The sequence below is a fragment of the Leopardus geoffroyi genome, chromosome B4 (genome assembly GCF_018350155.1).
Source record: "Leopardus geoffroyi isolate Oge1 chromosome B4, O.geoffroyi_Oge1_pat1.0, whole genome shotgun sequence".
NCBI lineage: Eukaryota > Metazoa > Chordata > Mammalia > Carnivora > Felidae > Leopardus > Leopardus geoffroyi.
Genome location: NC_059341.1, coordinates 142,472,932 through 142,493,641, shown reverse-complemented (window position 1 = coordinate 142,493,641; position 20,710 = coordinate 142,472,932). Strand labels below are relative to the sequence as shown.

Sequence of the window (20,710 nt, the reverse complement as noted above, 5' to 3'; positions counted from 1 at the left end):
CTTTTTGTTATTGAGTTGTAGGTTTTTGTATATTCTGCATATTAACCTTTCATCAGATATATGATTTGCAAATATTTTCCCATTCTGCAGATTAACTGTTCACTCTATAGTGTTCTTCAATGCACAAGTTTTTCATTTTTATGAAGTCAAATTTATCTGTTTTTTCTTCTTTCCTTGTACTTTGGCGTCACATCCCAGAAATCATTGTCAGATTCAAGGAAGATTTCCCCCTACGTTTCTTCTAAGAGTTTTATAATTTTAGCTCTTACATTTAGGTCTTTGGTCCGTGTTGAGTTAATTTTGCATATAGTGTGAGGTAGGCGTCTAATTTCATCTTCTGCATGTGGATATCCAGTTTTCTCAACACCATTTTTGAAAAGGCTGCTTCCCTTTCCCCCATTGAATGGTCTCAGCACTCTTGTCAAAAACCAACTGACCATAGGGGCGCCTGGGTGGCGCAGTCGGTTAAGCGTCCGACTTCAGCCAGGTCACGATCTCGCGGTCCGTGAGTTCGAGCCCCGCGTCGGGCCCTGGGCTGATGGCTCAGAGCCTGGAGCCTGTTTCCGATTCTGTGTCTCCCTCTCTCTCTGCCCCTCCCCCGTTCATGCCCTGTCTCTCTCTGTCCCAAAAATAAATAAACGTTGAAAAAAAAAAAATTAAAAAAAAAAAAAAAAACCAACTGACCATATATGCAAGGACTTTATTTCTGGGATCTCTGATCTATTGCTTTGGTCTGTATATCTGTCTTTATGATGGTTCTACTGTGTTTTGTCTACTGTAGCTTTGTAGTAACTTTTGAAATTGGGAAATGCAAGTCCTCCAGCATGCTTCTCTCTCAAACTCTTTTGACTATTTGGGATCCCTTGAGACTCCATGTTAATTTTAGGATGGGAGCACCTGGGTGGCTTAGCTGGTTGAACATCAGACTTCAGCTCTGATCATGATCTCACCATTCATGAGTTCGAGCCCTGCATTGGGCATGTTGCTATCAGCACTGAGTCCACTTGGGATGCTCCATCTCCCTCTCTCTGCCCCTCCCCTGCTCACACACTCTCTCTCTCAAAAATAAATAAAAATTTTTAAAAATAATAATAATTTTAGGATGGATTTTTCTATGCAGTGCAGTGGGATTGCACTGGCTCTGTAGCCTGCTTTGGTAATATTCTTATCTTAACAAAATTAAGTCTCCCCATCCATGTATTTTAATTTTCTGTCCTCTATTTAAATCTAGCAGGGTTTTGGTTTTGTTGGGGTTTTTTTTCTTTTCTTTTTCTCTTTCTTTTTCTTTTTTTTTTTTTTTTTTCTTTAGATCTGGTAGGTTTTAGCAATAACTCTGGAAGGTTAAATTTGTAATTTTTTTCTCAAAAAAATTTTTAATGTTTATTTATTTTTGAGAGAGAGAGACAGAGTGTGAGCAGTGGGGAGACACAGAATCTGAGGCAGGCTCCAGGCTCTGGGCTGTCCACACAGAGCCCGACAACCCACAAGCCATGAGATCATGACCTCATGATCCAAAGTCGGACACTCAACTGACTGAGCCACCCAGGCGCCACTTAAAAAAATTTTTTTAATGTTTATTTTTTGGAGAGAAAGAGAGTAGTAGTAGAGGGTCAGAGAGAGAGGGAGACACAGATTCCGAAGCAAGCTCCAGGCTCTGAACTCTCAGCACAGATCCCGACACAGGGCTCGAATTCACGAACTGGGACATCATGACCTGAGCTGAAGTCGGACGCCTAACCAACTGAGCCACCCACGCACCCTTAATTTGTAAATCCTAAATGCCTGAAATACTTTAACTGCTTTACAAATTTAATTTATTTGTTAACCCTTCAGTTGTCTGACCAACACAATCTTTCCAAGCTTCAAAAGAAGCATGAATGAACATACAAATGCAGTGAGCCAACACTTCTCTTGAATGTCCCCACACCACAAACTAAGACTGACCATGGCCAAAATCTTGGCCTGGCCTGGCCTGGCCTGGCCTAGTGAAGACACAGTGTCCCTGGACACAGTTGGGTTTGAGAGCCTATTCCCAGCTCCAAATTAGGAGTCGAGCATGGCCAGGTTAGAATACGGCCCCATATAGCTCCAGGGTAATGCCACGTTTCTCCCTTTTCTGGCTTCCAGCAAGAAAGGTGACAAGGGGCAGAGTGGCTCCTCCCACCCAGACTCATGAGAATGCAGATTCCCCACCCACAGGAAATCTGACACAACATGTAACCCCCTGGGGTGCCCAGGACCCTGATGAACCCGTCTTCCTAATGTATATCCCCCCGCCCCCTCACAAGCGATGGTCTCACTAATACAAGGCGGCCATTCCACACCCTGCACAAAAACCCTAGGTCACACCGAGGCACAGAGGCACCCAAAATCTGGTCCATGCCTGCACCCACATCACTTGCAGGTTCCAGCATGACACCTACCTTCCCTTGAGCTCAGCACAATTCTGTCTCCAAATTCTGCATTTCACATGCTAGACTGTGAAGTTAGCCACGGGGGAAGAAAACCAAAATTGGGGGGCACCTGACTGGCTCAGTCGGTTGAGCGTCCGACGTCAGCTCAGGTCATGATCTTGAGGTTTGTGAGTTCAAGCCCCACCTCGGGCTCACTGCTGTCAGCCTGTCACCGAAGAGCCCACTTTGGTTACTCTGTCCTTCTCTCTCTACCCCTCCGCCACTTGCACTCTCTCAAAAATAAGTAAATGTTAAAAAAAAAAAAAAATTGGTCAGTGTTTGAAGGACAGCAAAGAAAAAATACAGGTTATGTTTAAATGCTTAGTTACACATTTTGAAGAAGAGAGAGGGAAAGGCAGAGAGAGAGAGGGAGAGAGAGAGAATCCCAATCGGGCTCTGTACTATCAGCACAGAGTCCGACTTGGAACTCCATCTCAGGAAAGGTGACATCATGACCTGAGCCCGAGAGTCAGACGCTCAACCGACCGAGCCACCCAGGGGCCCCCGGCTTGTGTTTATTTCAGCAACTCTGCATCGGAGTTGCTTGGGCCTATCTACACAGGGTGCTGCAGTCTCCCACCGATGCTGGCCAGAGACTTGGCAGTTCTCGGGCATCCGGGGGTCACCTGGAGCATTCCCGAGGCCTCTCAGTCCTGCACCAGCAGTCCTTTCCCCGTGAAGGCCAGCACCAGTCGCACACTGCCTGCTCAACCCACAGCAGAGGCACTCTGCACAGCTGTGTGTTTAGCCATGTCCAGTCCCAGGAAAGCGCTGCCATGTCTGGGGAAAAGCATTGCTTCCTCGAGAACCACATTTCACGATGCAGCATTCCCAGAGTCACCGAAATGGACCGCAACACTTTCACCAGGGGGCCCGGGTGCGGGAGTGAGAGATGCTCACTGGATGGCTCCCGGACATTGCACTCTGGGCTCGCCGCACAGGGCGTTCTCTGCAGCTGATCCCGAGGGCATCGTCTGCAAGCTGGCACCGTGGCCGGGGCTTCGAATGTCTGCTCCATTATTCCGTCAGATCATTGATTTGGGGGTCATGGGGCCTGTGTGGGGCCCACTGACACCAGCCTGTTTTCCGCCTTTCACTCGGAAGAACACGTTCGGCCAGTGGACAGTGATGCTGGAGGAAGCACAGGGGACAAGGACGGCAAGTCTAAATTGGCACAAAAGGGTGTTGACGATACTGCCCAGCATCACAGACAACGTCTGCCGTGGAGGCTGACTGCACCCCTGGGGCGGGGGTGTGCTGCTGGCCCCGGGGGTTGGTGAGAGAGCTCCATATGGCTGAGCTCAGAAACGGCCTCCACGTCAGCCCTCACGGAGCCCACAGAGCGGTTGTTTGGTCTCAGGACTCCTTTACGTTCTTTTTTTTTTTTAATTTTTTTAATGTTTATTTTTGAGAGAGAGACAGAGCGTGAGCAGGCAAGGGGCAGAGAGAGAGGGAGACACAGAACCCGAAGCAGGCTCCAGGCTCTGAGCTGTCAGCACAGAGCCCGACGCGGGGCTTGAACTCACAGACCGCGAGATCATGACCTGAACCGAAGTCAGACGCTTAACCAACTGAGCCACCCAGGTGCCCCAAGACTCCTTCATATTCTTAAAGCTTGAGGACACCCTGGGGTGCCTGGGTGGCTCAGTTAAGCTTAAGCGTCCATTGACTTCGGCTCAGGTCATGATCTCATGGTTCAGTTCGGTGTTGAGTTCGAGCCCCACGTGGGGCTCTGTGCTGGCAGCTCAGAGCCTGGAGCCTGCTTTGGATTCTGTGTCTCCCTCTCTCTCTGGTCCTCCCCTGCTCATGCTCTGTCTCTCTCTCTCTCTCAAAAAAATAAATAAACATTAAAAACTGAGGACTCCAAAGAGCTTTTGTTTCAGAGGTATTATATCTATCAATATCTACCACGTTGAAATTAAACTGAGAAATTCTTTAAATATTTACTTACTAATGTTATTTAACTATATAAATAAGCTCACTACACATTACCATGAAGACAAATTTTTAATGAAAAATAACTGTATTCAAAAAAATTAAGAAGAGTGCCATAGATTCTTTTTTGTTTGTTTTTAAAAGTAAAGTACAGGGGCGCCTGGGTGGCGCAGTCGGTTAGGCGTCCGACTTCAGCCAGGTCACGATCTCGCGGTCCGGGAGTTCGAGCCCCGCGTCGGGCTCTGGGCTGATGGCTCAGAGCCTGGAGCCTGTTTCCGATTCTGTGTCTCCCTCTCTCTCTGCCCCTCCCCCGTTCATGCTCTGTCTCTCTCTGTCCCAAAAATAAATAAACGTTGAAAAAAAAAAAAAGTAAAGTACAGGGGTGCCTGGGTGGCGCAGTCGGTTGAGCGTCCGACTTCAGCCAGGTCACGATCTCGCGGTCCGGGAGTTCGAGCCCCGCGTCGGGCTCTGGGCTGATGGCTCAGAGCCTGGAGCCTGTTTCCGATTCTGTGTCTCCCTCTCTCTCTGCCCCTCCCCCGTTCATGCTCTGTCTCTCTCTGTCCCAAAAATAAATAAACGTTGAAAAAAAAAAAAAAGACCCACAAAGATAGAGATTTAAGAATATTAGTGACGTTTACGACTTCGTTCTTAAGTAAAACTGACCTTGTTGTGACTTGGGGTGTGCGGTGTTGGACGGTCAGGGCCAGGTCAGGACGCAGTCTCAGCTGGTGTGTGGCAGAGTGGGCAAACCCTTGGCCCACCGAGTCCCCTGGACGTCAGCTCAGTGAAAAAGGCAGGTGACCTCATGGGCCCCTGAAAGGGCCTTAGGGTACCAGAAGAACCACTGTCTCAGTGTGGATCGTTTCTGCATTCAGGCCATGCCTGGAGCCTGAGATGGAAAGATTTGAACTTGCCATTCTTTCCTTCTCGGGCCGTCTGTGCCCTGGGAGCAGCCCCCTTGCTCCAGGGCTTGCTCGTTGTCCCCCAGGCCTGGCCATCCACGAGCTTCCTGCTCCAGCAGACCGCGGACTGCCGGCTCCCCTCCGGTTCCCGCACAGCGCTCCAGCTTTCTGCCTTTGATGGGCCTGAGAACAACTTCCAGATTCCTCGAAGGCTCTGTTGCTTGCAACCCACCTTCTCGGAGGGAACCCATGGGCCCATTCAAAGAGAAACCCGACGAATCAGAGGCGCCCTGGAAGGCTGAGCCTGGGGCAACGGGGAGAGGCAGACCAGGGCGGCTAGAGCAGGAAGAGGGACGCTGCAGGGGTAGGGGCCAGGGTGGGGATGCCAGCTGGCGGGAGAGCCAAACCCTCCTCCTGCCTGCAGGCTCCTCGGCTGCCTCAGTGCCTGGAGCCCAGTGAGGCCTGATAGTCCCCAGGGGGACAGAAAGATGGGGCCCTGGCCCACACTGCGCTACCCACCCTGGTGCTATCGCAAGGGACACAGACAGGGGCTGGGGACTGGGGACAGGAGCAAAGATGGCCTCTTCTGCTCTGCACGGGGGAGGCCCCCCAGGGATGAGATCTGAACGGTACCTTTGGATCCAGAGACTCAGCCTGCCGAGCACCGGAGGGAGTGGCAGAGGTTGCCCACGACTGGGGAGGCTGCCCAGGGATGGCGCCAGAGAACAGTCTTCCAGAAGGAAGCAAGTCCGACATATTTGAGCCCGCACTCTCCTGAGGTGGGAGCAGGGGAGAGGGACACGGGGAGAAGCAGGGCGGGGAAGGCGGTGGGTAACCCCACCTCCAGTGGCCACACCAGGGGGTGGAGTGGAGGCGAATGTTCAAGAGTGAGTCTTTAGCCCCCAACGTGTGGATACGAAATACCGTCTCCCCCTCAGAGAAGCCAGGGCTCCCTGAAGTGGCAGCTTCCAGTCTGGGGCAGCCTCCGGGGTAAGCTGTTGGGGAAGGTCGTGGGAGGACATTACCACCTGCACCCGGGAACTGGACCCTGGCGATCGAGGGCTCCTCACCCCTCCCCCGTCTTTGCCGTGTGCATCCCATTGCCCCCCCCCCCCCCCCCCCGCCCCCGAAGCTGCTCCGAGGATAGCGATGCGGGGTGGAGACCAACCGGATGGTCCATGTGACTGAAGCCGCTTGAGTGCTGAGTGGGAACTTGCAAGATTCTATCCTTAGTTTTTAAAAAATAATCTCTCGCCCAGCGTGGGCCTCCACCTCCTGACCCTGAGATCAAGAGTGACGTACCCTGCCGACTAAGCCAGCCGGGTGCCCCTAAGCCTCTAAGATTCCCGCGGGCAGATGCAAAGATCCAGGAGTCTTGTGGCCGCCCCAGACAAGCCTCACGTGTGGGCTCCCTTGCTTGTTAAACCTTCCACCTGCTAACCTGGAGCGGCCTGTCCCTTCGGCATCTTCCTGCCCCCTGCCAACGGCGGCTCGTTTCGGATTACAACTGAAAAGCTCTGGAGGGGCTCGAGAACAAACAGTCCCCCAAAGCTGTCCGCATCAAATCCCTGGAATTTGTAAACATGACCTTATTTAGAAAAAGCATCTTGGGGCACCTGGGTGCCTCAGTCAGTTGAGCTCTGAAGTCGACTCAGGTCATGGTCTTGGGGTTTCTGAGTTCAAGCTCCGCTTCAGGCTCTGTGCAGACAGCTCAGAGCCTGGAGCCTGGATTGTGTGTGTGTGTGTGTGTGTGTCTCTCTCTCTGCCCCTCCCCCGCTCTGACTCTGTCTCCCTCTTTCTCAAAAGTAAATAAACATTAAAAAAAAAAAAAAAGGAAAAGCATCTTGCGGCCCCTGGGGGACTCAGGCGGTTGAACGTCCAGCGCTTAACTTTGGCTCAGGTCATGATCTCATGGTTCTTGGGTTCGAGCCCCAAATTGGGCTTTGTGCTGACAGTGCAGAGCCTGCTTCGGATTCTCTCTCTCCCTCTCTCTGCCCCTCCCCCACTTGTACACTCATGCAGGCTCTCCCTCTCTCTCTCTCAAAATAAACTTAAAAAAAGAAAAGAAAAAGCATCTTGTGCATGTGATGAAGTTAGGGATATTGAGATGAGGGATCATCTTGGGCCCGGTGCCATGACTGTGTCTCCTGAGAGAGAGGCAGAAGGGACAGGTAAATGGAGAAGCCATGAGAAGACAGAGCAGAGGTGGAGTCACAAGCCGGGGGGTGCAGGCAGCCCCCCGAAGCCAGAAGAGGCAAGGATGGTCCCTCCCTGGAGCCTGTGGCGGGAGCACAACTCTGCCCAACCGTCACAGTGATCTCAGGCTTCTGGCTTCCAGAACTCGAGAGTACAAATTTTTGCTTTAAGCCAACAAATTTGTGGTAATTTGTTACAAAAACACAGGAAATTACCACAGTCTGGGTGTCTTATCACCAGACAGCAGGACACCCACCAGAGACTGTTGCGGTCATGTCAGAAGGACCTGGGAGCCATCTGGAAGCTGTACCCCAGCCCTGGCCGAGGGGGGTCTGAGCACCAGCGAGGGTGATAAAATCAAGGAACCAAAGCACAAATATGCTGAAATCTACATGTTCTTTTTTTTTTTTAATATTTTTTAAATGTTTACTTACTTATTTTTGAGAGAGAGAGCCAGATGGCAAGCAGGGGAGGAAGCTTCTCTTTAAGCAGTGTTCTCTCAGATGGCTGAGGAGGCCGGGGGGGGGGGGGGGGGGGGGGGGGGGGGGCAGGACATCATAGCTCCGCCCTCTAATGGGTTAGGGCTGCTAGGTGGACCTGAACACAGTGGCTTCAACACCACAAAAGACAGCCTGTGGCCCCTGGGAAAGAATAGGCCACTGCCTCTAAAGCACCCTTGCCCCCACAAGCCAAGTCTTAATCTGATTAAGCCTCTATGTGCAAATAGTAGGAAATACCGGAGAAATGTTACTAAATACCATGGGGATGCAATTAGCAAAATCTCAACAGAAGGAAATTCCTTGATCCACTTTTGTCCAAGAAATAAGTTGCTAGAGGGGCGCCTGGGGGGCTCAGTCGGTGGAGGGTCCGACTTCGGCTCAGGTCGTGGTCTCACGGCCCGGTTCGTGAGTTCGAGCCCCGCCTTGGGCCCTGTGCTGACAGCTTAGAGCCTGGAGCCTGCTTTGGATTCTGTCTCTCTGCCCCTCACCTGCTCACGCTCTGTCTCTCTTTCAAAAATAAACACACACTGAAAGACACGTAAAGAAATAAGCTGCTAGAAGGTAGAGGGGAATCCGGTGCTAAACTGTAGTGCTGAGGGACACATACTTGGGGTTTGCCAACCCCAGGCGAGGGCTGCACCGTGGGGCACGGGAAGGCCCTGGGGTGCTCTCCGTGGCTTGAGCTCACTGCACTTACCCTGCACACGGTCCATGAGGTTTTATGCCGTCTGCTCTCCTAGCTGTCAAGTGTTCTGCTTTGTCTTGTTTTTAAGGGCTTGTTTTGAGAATGTAAGCAGGGGCAGGGCAACCCCAGATGCTGATGCCAGAGCTGGGAAGCGGAGCAAGATGCGTGTGGTGGCAGGAGCGGACACACGTGTCCAAGAGGCTACTGTGGCCACAACAGACCCCTGCCTCAGTGAAGGTCAGACTCATAAGCTGCTTCAAGGTCTTTATTGCCACTGGGCAGAGTGGCCACCAGGACAGGCAGTGTTGACCGCAGATGTGCACGTGGAGTCCCCCCAACCTTGGCTGCCACCCCAGGGCCCCTGACCAGGCCTGGGCAGGGTGGGCAGGCCGGTCACCAGCTCAGCACACCAGGGCAGTACTTGTCAATGAGCCCCTGGTAGTACGGCCGCAGCTCGTCCACGTCCGGCAGATCTGGACACTTGGTGTAGAGGTCAAACTTGCTGCAACAGGGGAGGGGCAGTGCCTCGTGAGGAAGCCCCCCACATCCCCCCGCCCCCCCCCCCCCCCCCCCCCCCCCCCCCCCCCCACCCTCCAGTCCCCTCCACCCAGCCCTGCACAGCAATGGCCCTACTTGAACTCCTGCACCCAGGGAAGCATGGCCAGGTCCTGCTCACTGCACAGCTGCCGGTAGTCGCCACCCGTGTGCCAAGGGTAGAAGGAATGGAATCGGATCATGTAGAAGGCCTGAGGGCAGAAGGGAGTCACACCCAGCCAGGCAGGGCCAGGCTGGCCGAACTGAGCCAGGCTGGGCCGGGCTGGGTGTTCTTGGTTTAGCCCCTCCCCCCACCTACCTCCGGTGGGAGAGAGAATTTGTTGAACTTCATCATCTGGTACATGTACTCTGTGGGAGACGAGGTGTCACCCCAAAGCACCCAGAGCCACGGCCCCCACCATGGTCCCCATCTTCCCCACTGCCCGGCTCTAACTGGCCTCACCATCATGGCCCCAGGACATGAGGACGTTCTCTAGCCCACAGTGGGGCTGGTACATGCCGAACTCTGTGCTGCAGGGAAAGATAGAAGGTGAGGGGCTGAGATGCACTGTGGGGAAGAGGAAGACCAGTCGCCAGGGAGGAGCACCTGTATCGAGGGTCCCGGAGGTCGGGGTTGTCCTGGAAGGTGGAGTCCCAGAAAACCACAGAGGCCTGGGGACGGCAGCCAACCGGGAAGGTGTCTCCAACAACCGCCCACTGGGGACAGGCAAGCACGGTGGGTGTGACTGCCCTGCCCACCTGGGGGGTTTCCAGAGCCCAGATCCCTGAACCCAGGCTGCCCCAGCCCCAACCTGCTGCACCCCTCCACCTCTGGCCTTACCTGGGGCTCCCCTGCCAGAACCAGGACCTTCCCCAGGTCATGCAGCAGCCCCACGAGGTGGAACCAGTCTGGGAGGGAGAGGGACAGAGCAGGCTAGTGGGCAGAGGAGAAGGCTTGGAACTGAGGGGTGAGGTCAGGAAAGGGCGGGGACCCCCATCTGGCCCTGCACTGCAGCCCACCACAGGAAGGGGACGCACCCTTGTCAGGGTGGGCTTTCCGGATGCCCTCAGCAGTCTGGAAGGCATGGAAGGAATTAGGGAAGTCCACGTCTGGGTCCGACTCGTCCACCAGCCCGTCCAGCATGGCCACAGCCTCCAGCACAGTCATTTTCTTGTAGGAGAAGCCCCCAAACTGGGTGTGCTAGGCCAGGAAGGGGATGTCAGCGCGGCCATGGTATTGGCGGGATCAGGGCCCCGATCCCTCTCCATCCATTCGGCCTGGGGGCGGGGGGTGGGGGCAGCCCCACCCTTGGACTGGCAGCAGAGAGCTGCCAAGTACCTTCTTCCTGACGAAGTCCACGGTCTGCTGCGTGTGCATAAGCTTGTAGGTGGCAAAGACACGGTCCAGCAGCGGGCCAGACTGCAAGCCAGAAGGTCAGCCGGGAGGCTCCCATCCCTGCCCTTCACACCCTTGGGGCCCACTGCTCTGGTCTCCCAGGCTTGGCCCCACAAGTGTGAATGGGAGCTGCCCAAAGGCAGCCCCTGAGCTGTGCAAAAGGGGACAATGCTGCGCTCCCCAGGAAAAGATGGGGCTGAGGTGGGGTTGGGCTTGGGGCAGGGCGGGAGGAGGGCGGCAAGCGGTGGGGTCCTTACGGTGTAGTTTCGGAAGCTGCCCTTGTCTTTGGCTGCCTCTGGGTCCACATCGGGCCGGTAGACCAGGGAAGGGTCTGGGCCCTGGTTGGGTGGAGGATGAGACCCATTTGGCCTTGATGCCAGCCCATGAGGAAGTGAGGACGTCCCCACGGGGCACCAGAGCCTAAAAGGTGGGCAGCAGGGCACAGCCCCTCCCAAGCACAATGACAGTCTGAGGCGACCTCGCTCCGATTTCCTTAGCTGCAAAGTGGATGTCAGCAGGACTCCTGCTTCCCCGGGTGAGGCCCGGGTGCCCGGGATGCTGCGTAGGAGCGCACGGCACCCGGCATCTCCTTCTCAAGATCTGGGTCTGCAGGGAGCCCGGGGTGGGGCTGCTGACCCTTGCCCCAGCTAGACCGCAGGAGGAGGACAGGAAGGAGGGAGCCCTTTGACCAGGACCAGCAGGCTGGTGGGAACCAGCTTGGAGAGGGCGGGGGTCTGCGGCTCCACGAGGGACAACCGGCCGCTGGGTGATCAGTCAGTGGGGCCACATGTGCGCTGGGTCTGGAGTACTCACCACAGCCACCTTCATCTTGAGGGAGCAGAGTTGGCAGGTGGGTCAGAGTCCCACGGGCCGTGTGCCCCTATATATGCCCACAGGTTACATAAGTGACCGGACACCACCCAGCCCCTTGGCCTTGGCCCTCGGTAATGAGTGACCATCCACCCTCCTCCTGGCCTCAGAAGTTAATGTGTCAGCACGGGAGCAGCTCCCAGAGGCCCCGGCCCCGGCCCCCTCTTCCTGATTTCAGCCTCTCTGGGCAACTGACCTGATTAGGACTTGGAGGCCTGACGTCCGCTCCGGCTCCACCACCGGCCTCCCGCTCTTCCTCCAAGGGCCTTAAACACCTCCCTTCCCACAGTAGGCCCCTCCCAACAGGTGGTGCAGACCCCAGACCCCACCCATCAGCCTCAGGCACCTGGGATTATGAGAAGGGCAGGGTTTATAGGAAAAGTTATCCTGACGCTTGCTAAGTGAGAGTGAAAGACTTTATTCGTGACTATTGCAATAGGGGAGACAGAATCCAACAAAGACAGCAGGGGGTTGACTGCCAATAAGCAGAGTGGGGGTCAATGGACAGAAGATTGCTAAGGGGAGACACAGAGGTTGGGGGATCTTTGCTAAAGGCAGGCCAGGTGATCAGATCTCAGGGGCAGGGGACACTTGTTAATACTGGGTGAGGCCCAGTGGAGCAGCCTGGCTAAAGGTTGGTCAAGATGGGGGTGGTGGTGATCTTTGTCTGGCTTTTGAGGTGAGGGGCTCCATCTGGAGTCAGGGTAGAGATGAATTCAGCTAGCACTCATCAGGCATGGACCAGGTCAGGCAGACATAGCCAGGACCCAACTGATCAATATGCCTGCCTGGGAGCTGACAGGTTCTCCAAGTAGGAGGCAGACACCGCAAAACCAATCACTGTCTCGTATTGGAAAGGCCGGTGCACTTGAGAAAGATGGGGGGTGGGGGTGGGGGGGATGCTGAGTATGGTCGGGTCATCTGGGGGCAGAGAGAGAGAGGACAGGGGACGAAGGTGTCAAGGTGTCATTCTACACCCCTCCTCGGGCGTGTGGGTCTCAGCACCCACTCAGCTTCAAAGACAAGACGTTCGGGTGGGGTGTGCTGCTCTTACGATGATGGTCTCCTCCCGCCAGTGCTGAGAATAGACGGGGAGAGTGCTGGGGCCCCCCATCTGAAATGGCAAAGTGTCCACTTCACTGTCTCCTTCCACTATGGTGTCAGCTGGGAGGGGGAATTCACTAATGCTTCTCTCACATGCTCAGCAAGCATTTGCTGAAGGAACGGAGGGAGGGTCCAGGGAGGTGGCTGGAGCCATCACCCCAAAAGCAGGTGGCGGCTTGGACTAGAAACAGGAGCAAATGACCAGCCGACAGGATTTGCGTGAGGGAGACAGAGGAGAAGGCTGGCGGGAGTCGGGTGAGCTTGGCATCAGGGAGCATCATGTAGGTGGCCCAGACATGGCCTGGAGCTCAGGAGCCAGGTGGATGCCAGGTGCAATGCTGCGACCACATGGCCCGGCACAGGGATGGCTTGAGGTCAACAGTCCATCCTGCTTCGAGGAAAATGAACCCCAAACGGGCGCAGTTCCTCAACAAGGGCATGGAATTCTGGGGGTCTGGCAGCTCTGACCAGTGAGGAAGGGGCAATGTGGGGGTGTCCTTGGCAGAGGAACAGCTTGTACAGAGGACCAGACAACACACAGGCCCAGTATGGGAAGCCTGGGGTGGCCGGGGGCGGGGCGGTCTCGGCCAAGTGGAGCTCCTAACTCTCCCAATTTGACCCTCCTAGACCCCTTCTCTTCTCTCCCCAGTCTTCCTGGCCCTGCGACCCCTGCCTGCTCTGATGACACCCTTCAGGGACCACAGGCATATGGCTCTGAGGCCTGGCCCACTGGCCTCTTCCAGCCCCACTCACGCTGGTTCCAGCCTCTCTCAGCTGCTTTGGGAGTAGGGGTGGGGGGGCTTCCCCGGCCATACTCATGCCTCCTGTGGACTCCACCCTCGGCTCTCCCGGGAGCCTTGCAATCCTCAGACCTAGGCTTCCTCCAGGCAGCCTGCCCTGATCTGCTTCCCACCCGCAATTGAGGGCAGGGACCAGCCTGAACTGTCTCCACAGGGCCTAATGGTGTCCTGGTAACGCTCCCACCCTCAGGGGTGGGAATGGGGGGGCAGGGCATCGGAGGGGTTCTGTGGGAGGGCACTGCGGTGACAGTAGGCACTTCCCCGACCTCCGTGGCTGCAGTTTCTGCTTCTAGAGACGGGATAATGATAGCACTCCCCTCACAGGGTGGCTGAGAAGGGAACGAGGGCAAATATTGACAGAGTAGTGCCATTAGGAGCGTATGCCAAGTAATGGAAACTTCCTTTCTGAAGCTTGGGTCATGTCCCGATGGCATGGGGGTGTCAGTAATGAGGGACTGGCGAAGGCTCAGGTATCACAGCATGGAAAGGCCCTACCCGGGGTGGACCTACACCGGGAACTGGCTGAAGACCTTGTTCTAAGCCTTGAAGGACAATCCACCTTCCCCAACTCTAGGCAAGCCTGCTCCGGCCTCCTGCGGTCCACTAGTTTGCCCCAGTAAATCCCAGAGCAGGGCAGGGTGGGGCCGGGGAGATTGTATAGCCTGTGGCGCCACCACCCTCGTTGGACTACCCCACCCCACCTGAGGTGGAATGGTTCTGACTGGGCCTATCTGGGCTGGAGATCTTGCCCCACCCAGCCCCACCCTGCCCAGAGGGATGGGAAGGGGCGTCTGCTCAGCCCCAGTGTGGTTCCTGAATCTCTAGGCCTTTTCCCAGGCTCCCTGCTATCCAGCTGGGGTGGGGGGGGGGGTGTGGGGGGGGAGGTCTCCACTTTGACATGGCCTGTCCTCTCTCACTCAGGCTCTGGGGATGGGGACCACAGGGGGTCCTCCTTCCTGCTGCCCTCCCAGTCTCCAGGGCACAGGGAATGGAAAGGCTGGGCACCTGGGACAGGCCAAGTGCGAGTGCCCAAAGCCAGGGCCTAATCTGATGGCTCCAGACCAGCGGGGAAGGGGCCACACTGGCCCACCTTGTGCTGGCCCAGCGTGGCCCTGGGTATCCTGCCCCACATCCTTGGGCTGCCCCTCCCCTCTGAAGCCCTTTCATGAGTCCGGACTCTGCCTGCAGACCTGCTGGGGTCGACACATGTGCACGGCCTTCCTGGTCCAAAAGCCGGTCAAGGTTGCTTGCTACAGGACCAGGTGGGTGTGGGGTGGGGCGGGAGTTGCCTTGGGGGCCTGCGCACTGTTCTGGTTATTGGTGTTTGTAGGAAGTCCGCGGGGCTGGGTGGGGGCAGGGGGGCCCAGATGCAGCTCTGGGACTGGGCTGGGGGGTGGCATCCTGGCCGGGACAGACCGAGGTCTGTCCTGCTCCATCTCAGCCGTAGCTGTGGGGGCTGCTGGGGTCCACGGGGGCTGAGTCCCGTGGGCCGGCTGACCCAACCAGCTGCCATAGGCGGTGGCCGAGGTTGTGCACCTGGCAGGTGCCCAGCCCACAGCCCACCCTCAGGAGCTGGGCTCGGGACCTGCGGGGGCCCGGGTGTCGGCGGGGGCCACCCCGGAGAGGGTGACCCATGGCAGGGGCTCGGTTGGCGCTCCTCTGTGGCTGGAGGGCCTGGTGTAGCTTCCAGACCACAGGCTGAACGGCAGGGTGTCCCGGCTTCAGGCCACCGGAAGGGGCCCGGGCTGGGGGCTCCCTGCAGAGGGGGGTGGGAGAAGTAAACCTGCTGGCCAAACCTTTTAGGGACCCTCCAAAAGCACCCAATTTCCCCTCCACACAGGCCTGGGGTCACTGGCAGGGGAAGGCCAGTTTCCCCGACAGCCTGGAGCACTGCCAGGGGAAGCCCGCAGCCCCCGCGTCATTATCCAGCAGGCCAGGGGAAGCCCACCGCCCCTTGTGAGCGCTGGGCTTGGGTCCTGGCTCTCAGCCATCTCAGTAGCCCAGGCCACGTGTCCATTTACCTAGGCAAAGGGCACCCCTGGACTCTGTGGGTCACCGTGCTCACGACCCGAGTGACCCCCCCCCCAGCCCTCCCCTGGGGGTGGAGGAAGGTGGGCAATCCTGGGGACCCCTCCAGCCTCCCCTCTCCTAGCCAACCTCTCCTCGAAGTGGTTCCTCTACTCATAGGGGAGGGGAGTGCCCTGGGAGGGAGGCCAAGAAAGAGGGGTCCCTTGCCCTGCTCAGGATTTGCTGAAGGCCCATTTGCTGGCTTCTCACTTAGGGGGCGAGCCTTAGTGGCAGGGGGTGGTTTCCCCACTGCAGGAAGAGTTGGGGGGGGGGTCCAGGGAGGGGGAGGTCGAGGGGGGCCTCCCCAGGGATTCTGGTTTCCTTCCCCGTAGGCCCTGAGGTTTGGGCTGGTGTGAACCCCACTCACCTAGGTGGGGCAGGCCATTGGCTCCCGCCCAGGCCGCGGGACAGTGTGCCTGGGAGCAGCAGGCAGAGAAGGCTGATGCAACCGAATGTGACCGGCAGGGGCCGGGCCATGGGGGCGGGGCTGGAAGGAGTGTGAGCCAGGTAGCTGTGGGGGGGGGCAGTCCTCACCGCCAGCCACCCCTAAGCCCGGCACGTTGGCAAGCCCCGGCGATGAGGGGTGCAGGCGTGGACACAGCCAAGCTTGTACCTGTGTCTGTCGGCGAGAGGGTCTCAGGCGAGAAGCGGGCCGGTGGGTTGCTGTCTGTTGGCTGGGCAGACAGCACCTGGCAGGTGGAGGACCTCCTCAGCCAGTTTGCCGTCTGTGGGTCCTGCTGGAGACCTGGCCTCCGCATCACCAGATCTAAATAGTCTTTCCAGGAGGAGGCGGAGCCGGATGCCCCAGCGGGGGCGGGAGCCCGGGCCCCTCCTGCTCCCCACTCCTGCCTAGCCTGACAGGGGCCCCATCCCGCTGGGAAGTGCTCAGCGACTGGCCAGGGACCCCAGCGGCCACTAGCCTCATCTCTGGTGGCTTCTGGTGGGGGACACTGTCCTGGAGCCTGGCAGTCTTCTAGGAGTGGGCGTTAGGGGTGCAGTCAGCCAGCCACCCACCACCTCCTGGTCCCGAGTGTCGGCTCCTCAAATGTCTGCCCTGATGAGTGGCCTGGGAGCCTGGCCAGAATCACGGCTGGACAACGCAGGCTAGATATTCGGTTCCTCACAAAGGTGATTTGGAGACCCTTCCTCAAGATCCCCTAGCAGCTGTGTTCGGAAGAATCTCTACCCTCTTTTTCCACACTACCGAAGTCCTGAACGGTTTCTGTAAGAAGTTGAAGTACAACGTGAGACTCTTGCATCACCGTCCACTATGGATTCTTCTGGGTGGGCACCCCAGTCCTGACTTTCTCTTCTGTATGCCAGTACATTTAGCTGGGGGCACGTGGTAGTGTGTGTGTATTACGCATGCACATGTGAGTGAAAATATGAGAGACCTCCATTCTTTTTTTTTTTTTTTAATGTTTTATTTATTTTTGAGAAAGCATGAGCAGGGGGAGACACAGAAACTGAAGCAGGCTCCAGGTCCCGAGCTGTCAGCACAGAACCCGACGTGGGGCTCGAACTCACAAACTGTGAGATCATGACCTGAGCTGAAGTCAGACGCTTAACCAACTGAGCCACCCAGGCACCCCGAGACCTCCATTCTTTCCTACGGTTGGCCCTACTCCAATACGTAGGTGCTCTGTAACTACTTAACTGATTTTTATTAATGAGCAATCAGGCCATTTCCAGTCTTTCCAGGAGTAAGAACCCTTCTGTTGTGAGCTCACAAAAGCGTCCGTAAAGGATACTTTCCTAGAAGTGGAAATTCTGGTTGCAGGTGAACCTGCGTTTGTGCTGACAGACGTTGCCGACTTCCTCTCCACGAAGCCTGTGCCAGCCCACTGTCAGCCGATAACGGATTCGACGTTAGCAGGTTTCGGTGTCTTTGTCAGTCCGAGAAGGGATAATCGCCCCATCATCCCCACCCCAGATGTTTCTTCGATCATCTGAGCATCTCTGTGTCCGTCACATTTCCTCCTCTGTCTTGGCTGTCCCAGTCCAGCTCCCTCTGTAAAGTCATCACGGATGACCTGGTCACTCTCTGTTCCTCCTGCTGTGCACACCATGGGAGCTCAATAAACATTTGCTGGATGAATACATGAACAAGTGTTGAACACATGCCATACGAAAGAGCTTGGTTCACGTCCTGAGGAAGGTAGGGAGGCATCAGCAGTTATTCCGGTTTCTATTTGTTTACTTATTTTCACCAGCTGGGGGAGGAGAGTGATGCCATCAGATTTATCTTAGAAAAATGCTGCATAGCAGGAGGGGTGCGTGGGGCAGAGCAGCCGGGCCAGAGAGAAAGGAGTGTCACTGGAGGGCAGGTGAGGAGCGTCAACCGTTCTGTTTGCTGATGCAGGAGCCCCTAGAGAGAGGGTAGGGGTTGGCTCCCTGAGGTCATCCTGGCAGAGGTGTCCGGCTGCCGTCTGGCCTCATGGGTCTGGGCTGAAGAGAGGGCAGACCTGGAACACAGTTCTGGGGTTTCATAGATGGCAAGGCTCTGGGAGGTGAGAGGTATGGTGAGCTCTGTCCACAGAGAGTGAAGAGAGGGGACAGAAGCCGCGTGCCAGCTCTGGAGGAACAGCCGGGGAAGGGGTGGGCAGAGGCCCCCAGGGCGGCGGCTCTGCAGCGGCTTCTCCTCTTGCCGGCCCCTCCCCCCAATCTGTCTGGCACACTGATTCCAGGGCCATCTTTCCAAAACTCAAAGGTGATCACATCACTCACCCTTCCGATAGAGAAAAATTAAATCAAACTTCTTTGTCTCCACAAGATTTTTAATCTGGGAAAGTGGAGGGAGACCTCAGTGAAGTTCACAGGCCGTGGCTCGCTGCATTCCTGGGCCTGGGGTTCTACCTCCCCAAACCCCACAGGTGGATGGCGTGTCCTCTGGCCCTCAGGTCTCAGTCTACCTGCTTATTTTGCCCCTGTCCCTCCCGACTGGATGAGAGGCCCCCTCCACGACCCCACAGACCCCTCTGTAGCACACCTCATGGTACTCATGGTCTGTAACCGTCCACCTGCCCCCCAAGGGGAAACCGAAGGGCTTCTTTCAGTAATCCTCCATTGCAGGAGCTGCTCACCTGTGGAAATTTGCAAGAAGACCAGAGGTTTCCCTGGTGAGCAGAGACTGGGCCACAGGAGGCATGTGGTGCTGGTGAATGTTGTAAGAACTGTCTAATGAAGAAACCTGTGTGGGGCAAGAAAAGCTAGGGTGCAGGCTGGGTGGCTCGGTCAGATGAGTGTCCGACTTCGGCTCAGGTCATGATCTCATGGTTCATGAGTTTGAGCCCTGCTTCGGGTTCTGTGCTGGCAGCTCAGGGTCTGGAGCCTGCTGCAGATTCTGTGTCTCCCTCTCTCTATGCCCCTCCCCTGCCCGCACTCCGTCTCTCTCTCTCAAAAATAACTAAAACATTTAAAAAATTAAAAAGAAGAAAAGGTGGGGAGATTGAGTTTAATCCTGATGTCCAGGATCCGTAGGGAGAAAAAGACTGAGAATAGGGGGCATTGATAGGGAACAGCAAGTGGGGGGGGGAGGGGGAGTTGGGGTGTGGGGGGCAGACTTGGGGGTAATGCAACACAAGGCCTTCCATCTGATGGCTTTGTTTCCTCTGTGAAGGAGGGCCGGTGCGGTCATCTCTGAGACACAGCAGGTGGGATCAGAGACTGGCCAGACATCAGCAGGTTGGGCAAGGGGAGAATGTCCATCTGCAGCCGGACCATGGGGTCCTCACGGCCACTCTGCACTATATGGTGGTGCAGGACTGTGAGCGGCTGAGGTTTGCCAGGCGGGGACAGTGGACTGATGAGGACATGGGCAAGATGACAGGCAATGGGAGTCACATTGGGTGGGGGTAAGAGGAGGAAAGGAGGAAGCCAGAGAGAGTCACTCCCTATAAGGAGGTTGACTCTGCTGTGGAGAGAGGAGGCGAGAGAGCGAGCACAATTCTCCGGAAGAGGGGGAAGCAGGCAGAAGCAAGCACCTCTGACGGTGACCTGGACAATGCAGTGGTCAGGAGACCCAATGGTGAGAAGCTCAGCGGTGGGGGTGTCATGGTCTAGAAGGACCCCAAACCTACGCTTGACCCTGAGGCATCTCTGAGAGGGCTGCAAGGAGTGGGCTCCTTGGGGCATGAGGGTGGGGCGAAGGGTCTCCACAGTGTCTGAGGGACAGCCAGCCCTGGGCTTAGGGGCCAGAGGACTTGCCAGGGACCCTGCCTGTCCACCCTACGCAGAGCTCAATGGTGTGGTCCTGTGGCAACGAGGGTCTTTTTGGGTATAAGTGACGGAAACCAGCTGGGACCAAAAGAAGGACTTCTCAGCCTAATGTACCCAGTACCAGACAGGAGCAGAGGAGGGTGTGACTGGGCCTGTGCCCCAGGAGGGGCGCCGGGGACAGGGTACCCCTGGTAGGGTCTCTCAGTTCCTGTCGCTGGGTTGAATTTCATTCATTCTCCAGCCGGCTCCTGCAAGGGAGTGGAATACGGATGCCAGCAGTTCGTTCCTTCATAGGTTCTGGCGCAGGCAAGCATCTGAAAACAAGCCCAGTCCTGCCAGCTCACTCTCTCCACCTCTGCAGCTCCTCTCCTCGCCTGTCCTGCCGTAGACCCCGTGTCCCCCTTGCCCATCCCTGTGGCACCGCGGGAGGGCCCTGCACAGCCCTGGTCCTCGTGGGTGGTGGGCACTGTCAGGGACTCTGCTGGGTGCAGTCTTCTTCCAGGCACCGGGGCGGCCTCCAGCGCTCACGGCTTAGGACGCGGCTCTTCACAGCGGGACGGCCAGCGCAACTTTTTAAAGGACGTGTGTTCAATGTCTCATCCCAGCTAGGTGGGGCTTCCAGGTGGGGCCCGAGCCATCCAAGGGCCGCGAACGCCAAGGGCAAGCCCTGAGCTCTCCCCCGGCAGTCGCCAGGCTAGCAGCCCCTGGAGGGACCAGGGAGGCCTGGGGGCAGGGTTGGGCCCTTCTGCCTTCCTCCAAACTGACAGCCCCGGGGTGCAGCGGAAGCCTCGGGAGCTCGCTGGAGCGAAACCCGGCCCCTCTCCGCCCCGGCGTAGGGGCCGGGAGCTCCCGGACCAGCTGCGACCCGGGCCGCACCTGCAGCTGACCCGCGCGAGCCGCCGTCGCTGTCAGCACCCGGGGGGCGGTGCCCAGGCCCCGTGTGGGCGGTGCTGGGGGGGGTCCCGCCCCCGGGAACCGAGCCCGCGCCGACTGGGCCAGTGGGAGTTCGTAGTTACGAGCCCCGCCCATGACTGGGGGGCGGGGCGAGGC

At 56.9% G+C, this 20,710-nt stretch overlaps 2 protein-coding genes and 1 long non-coding RNA gene across 3 annotated transcripts; all 3 read right to left on the bottom strand.

Annotated features, from left to right (window-relative positions):
* Positions 1-8,918: 8,918 nt before the first annotated feature.
* Positions 8,919-11,542, bottom strand: MIOX (myo-inositol oxygenase). The gene is made up of 10 exons (XM_045464895.1): positions 11,415-11,542; positions 10,859-10,939; positions 10,545-10,625; positions 10,244-10,406; positions 10,047-10,114; positions 9,813-9,922; positions 9,669-9,736; positions 9,525-9,574; positions 9,305-9,417; positions 8,919-9,173 (listed from the first exon to the last, which is right to left on the bottom strand). Exons 1-10 carry the CDS (start codon positions 11,427-11,429, stop codon positions 9,065-9,067), a joined length of 858 nt encoding a protein of 285 aa, XP_045320851.1. The 5' UTR covers positions 11,430-11,542; the 3' UTR covers positions 8,919-9,064.
* A 327-nt stretch (positions 11,543-11,869) lies between these two features.
* Positions 11,870-16,235, bottom strand: ADM2 (adrenomedullin 2). Its single transcript, XM_045464896.1, has 3 exons — positions 16,056-16,235; positions 15,810-15,929; positions 11,870-15,131 (listed from the first exon to the last, which is right to left on the bottom strand). Exons 2-3 carry the CDS (start codon positions 15,917-15,919, stop codon positions 14,813-14,815), a joined length of 429 nt encoding a protein of 142 aa, XP_045320852.1. The 5' UTR covers positions 15,920-15,929; positions 16,056-16,235; the 3' UTR covers positions 11,870-14,812.
* Positions 16,236-17,091: 856 nt separating this feature from the next.
* On the bottom strand, positions 17,092-20,553 carry LOC123591109. Its single transcript, XR_006709119.1, has 2 exons — positions 19,775-20,553; positions 17,092-17,810 (listed from the first exon to the last, which is right to left on the bottom strand). It is a non-coding gene; the product is annotated as an uncharacterized LOC123591109 (long non-coding RNA).
* Between the last annotated feature and the right edge of the window lie 157 nt (positions 20,554-20,710).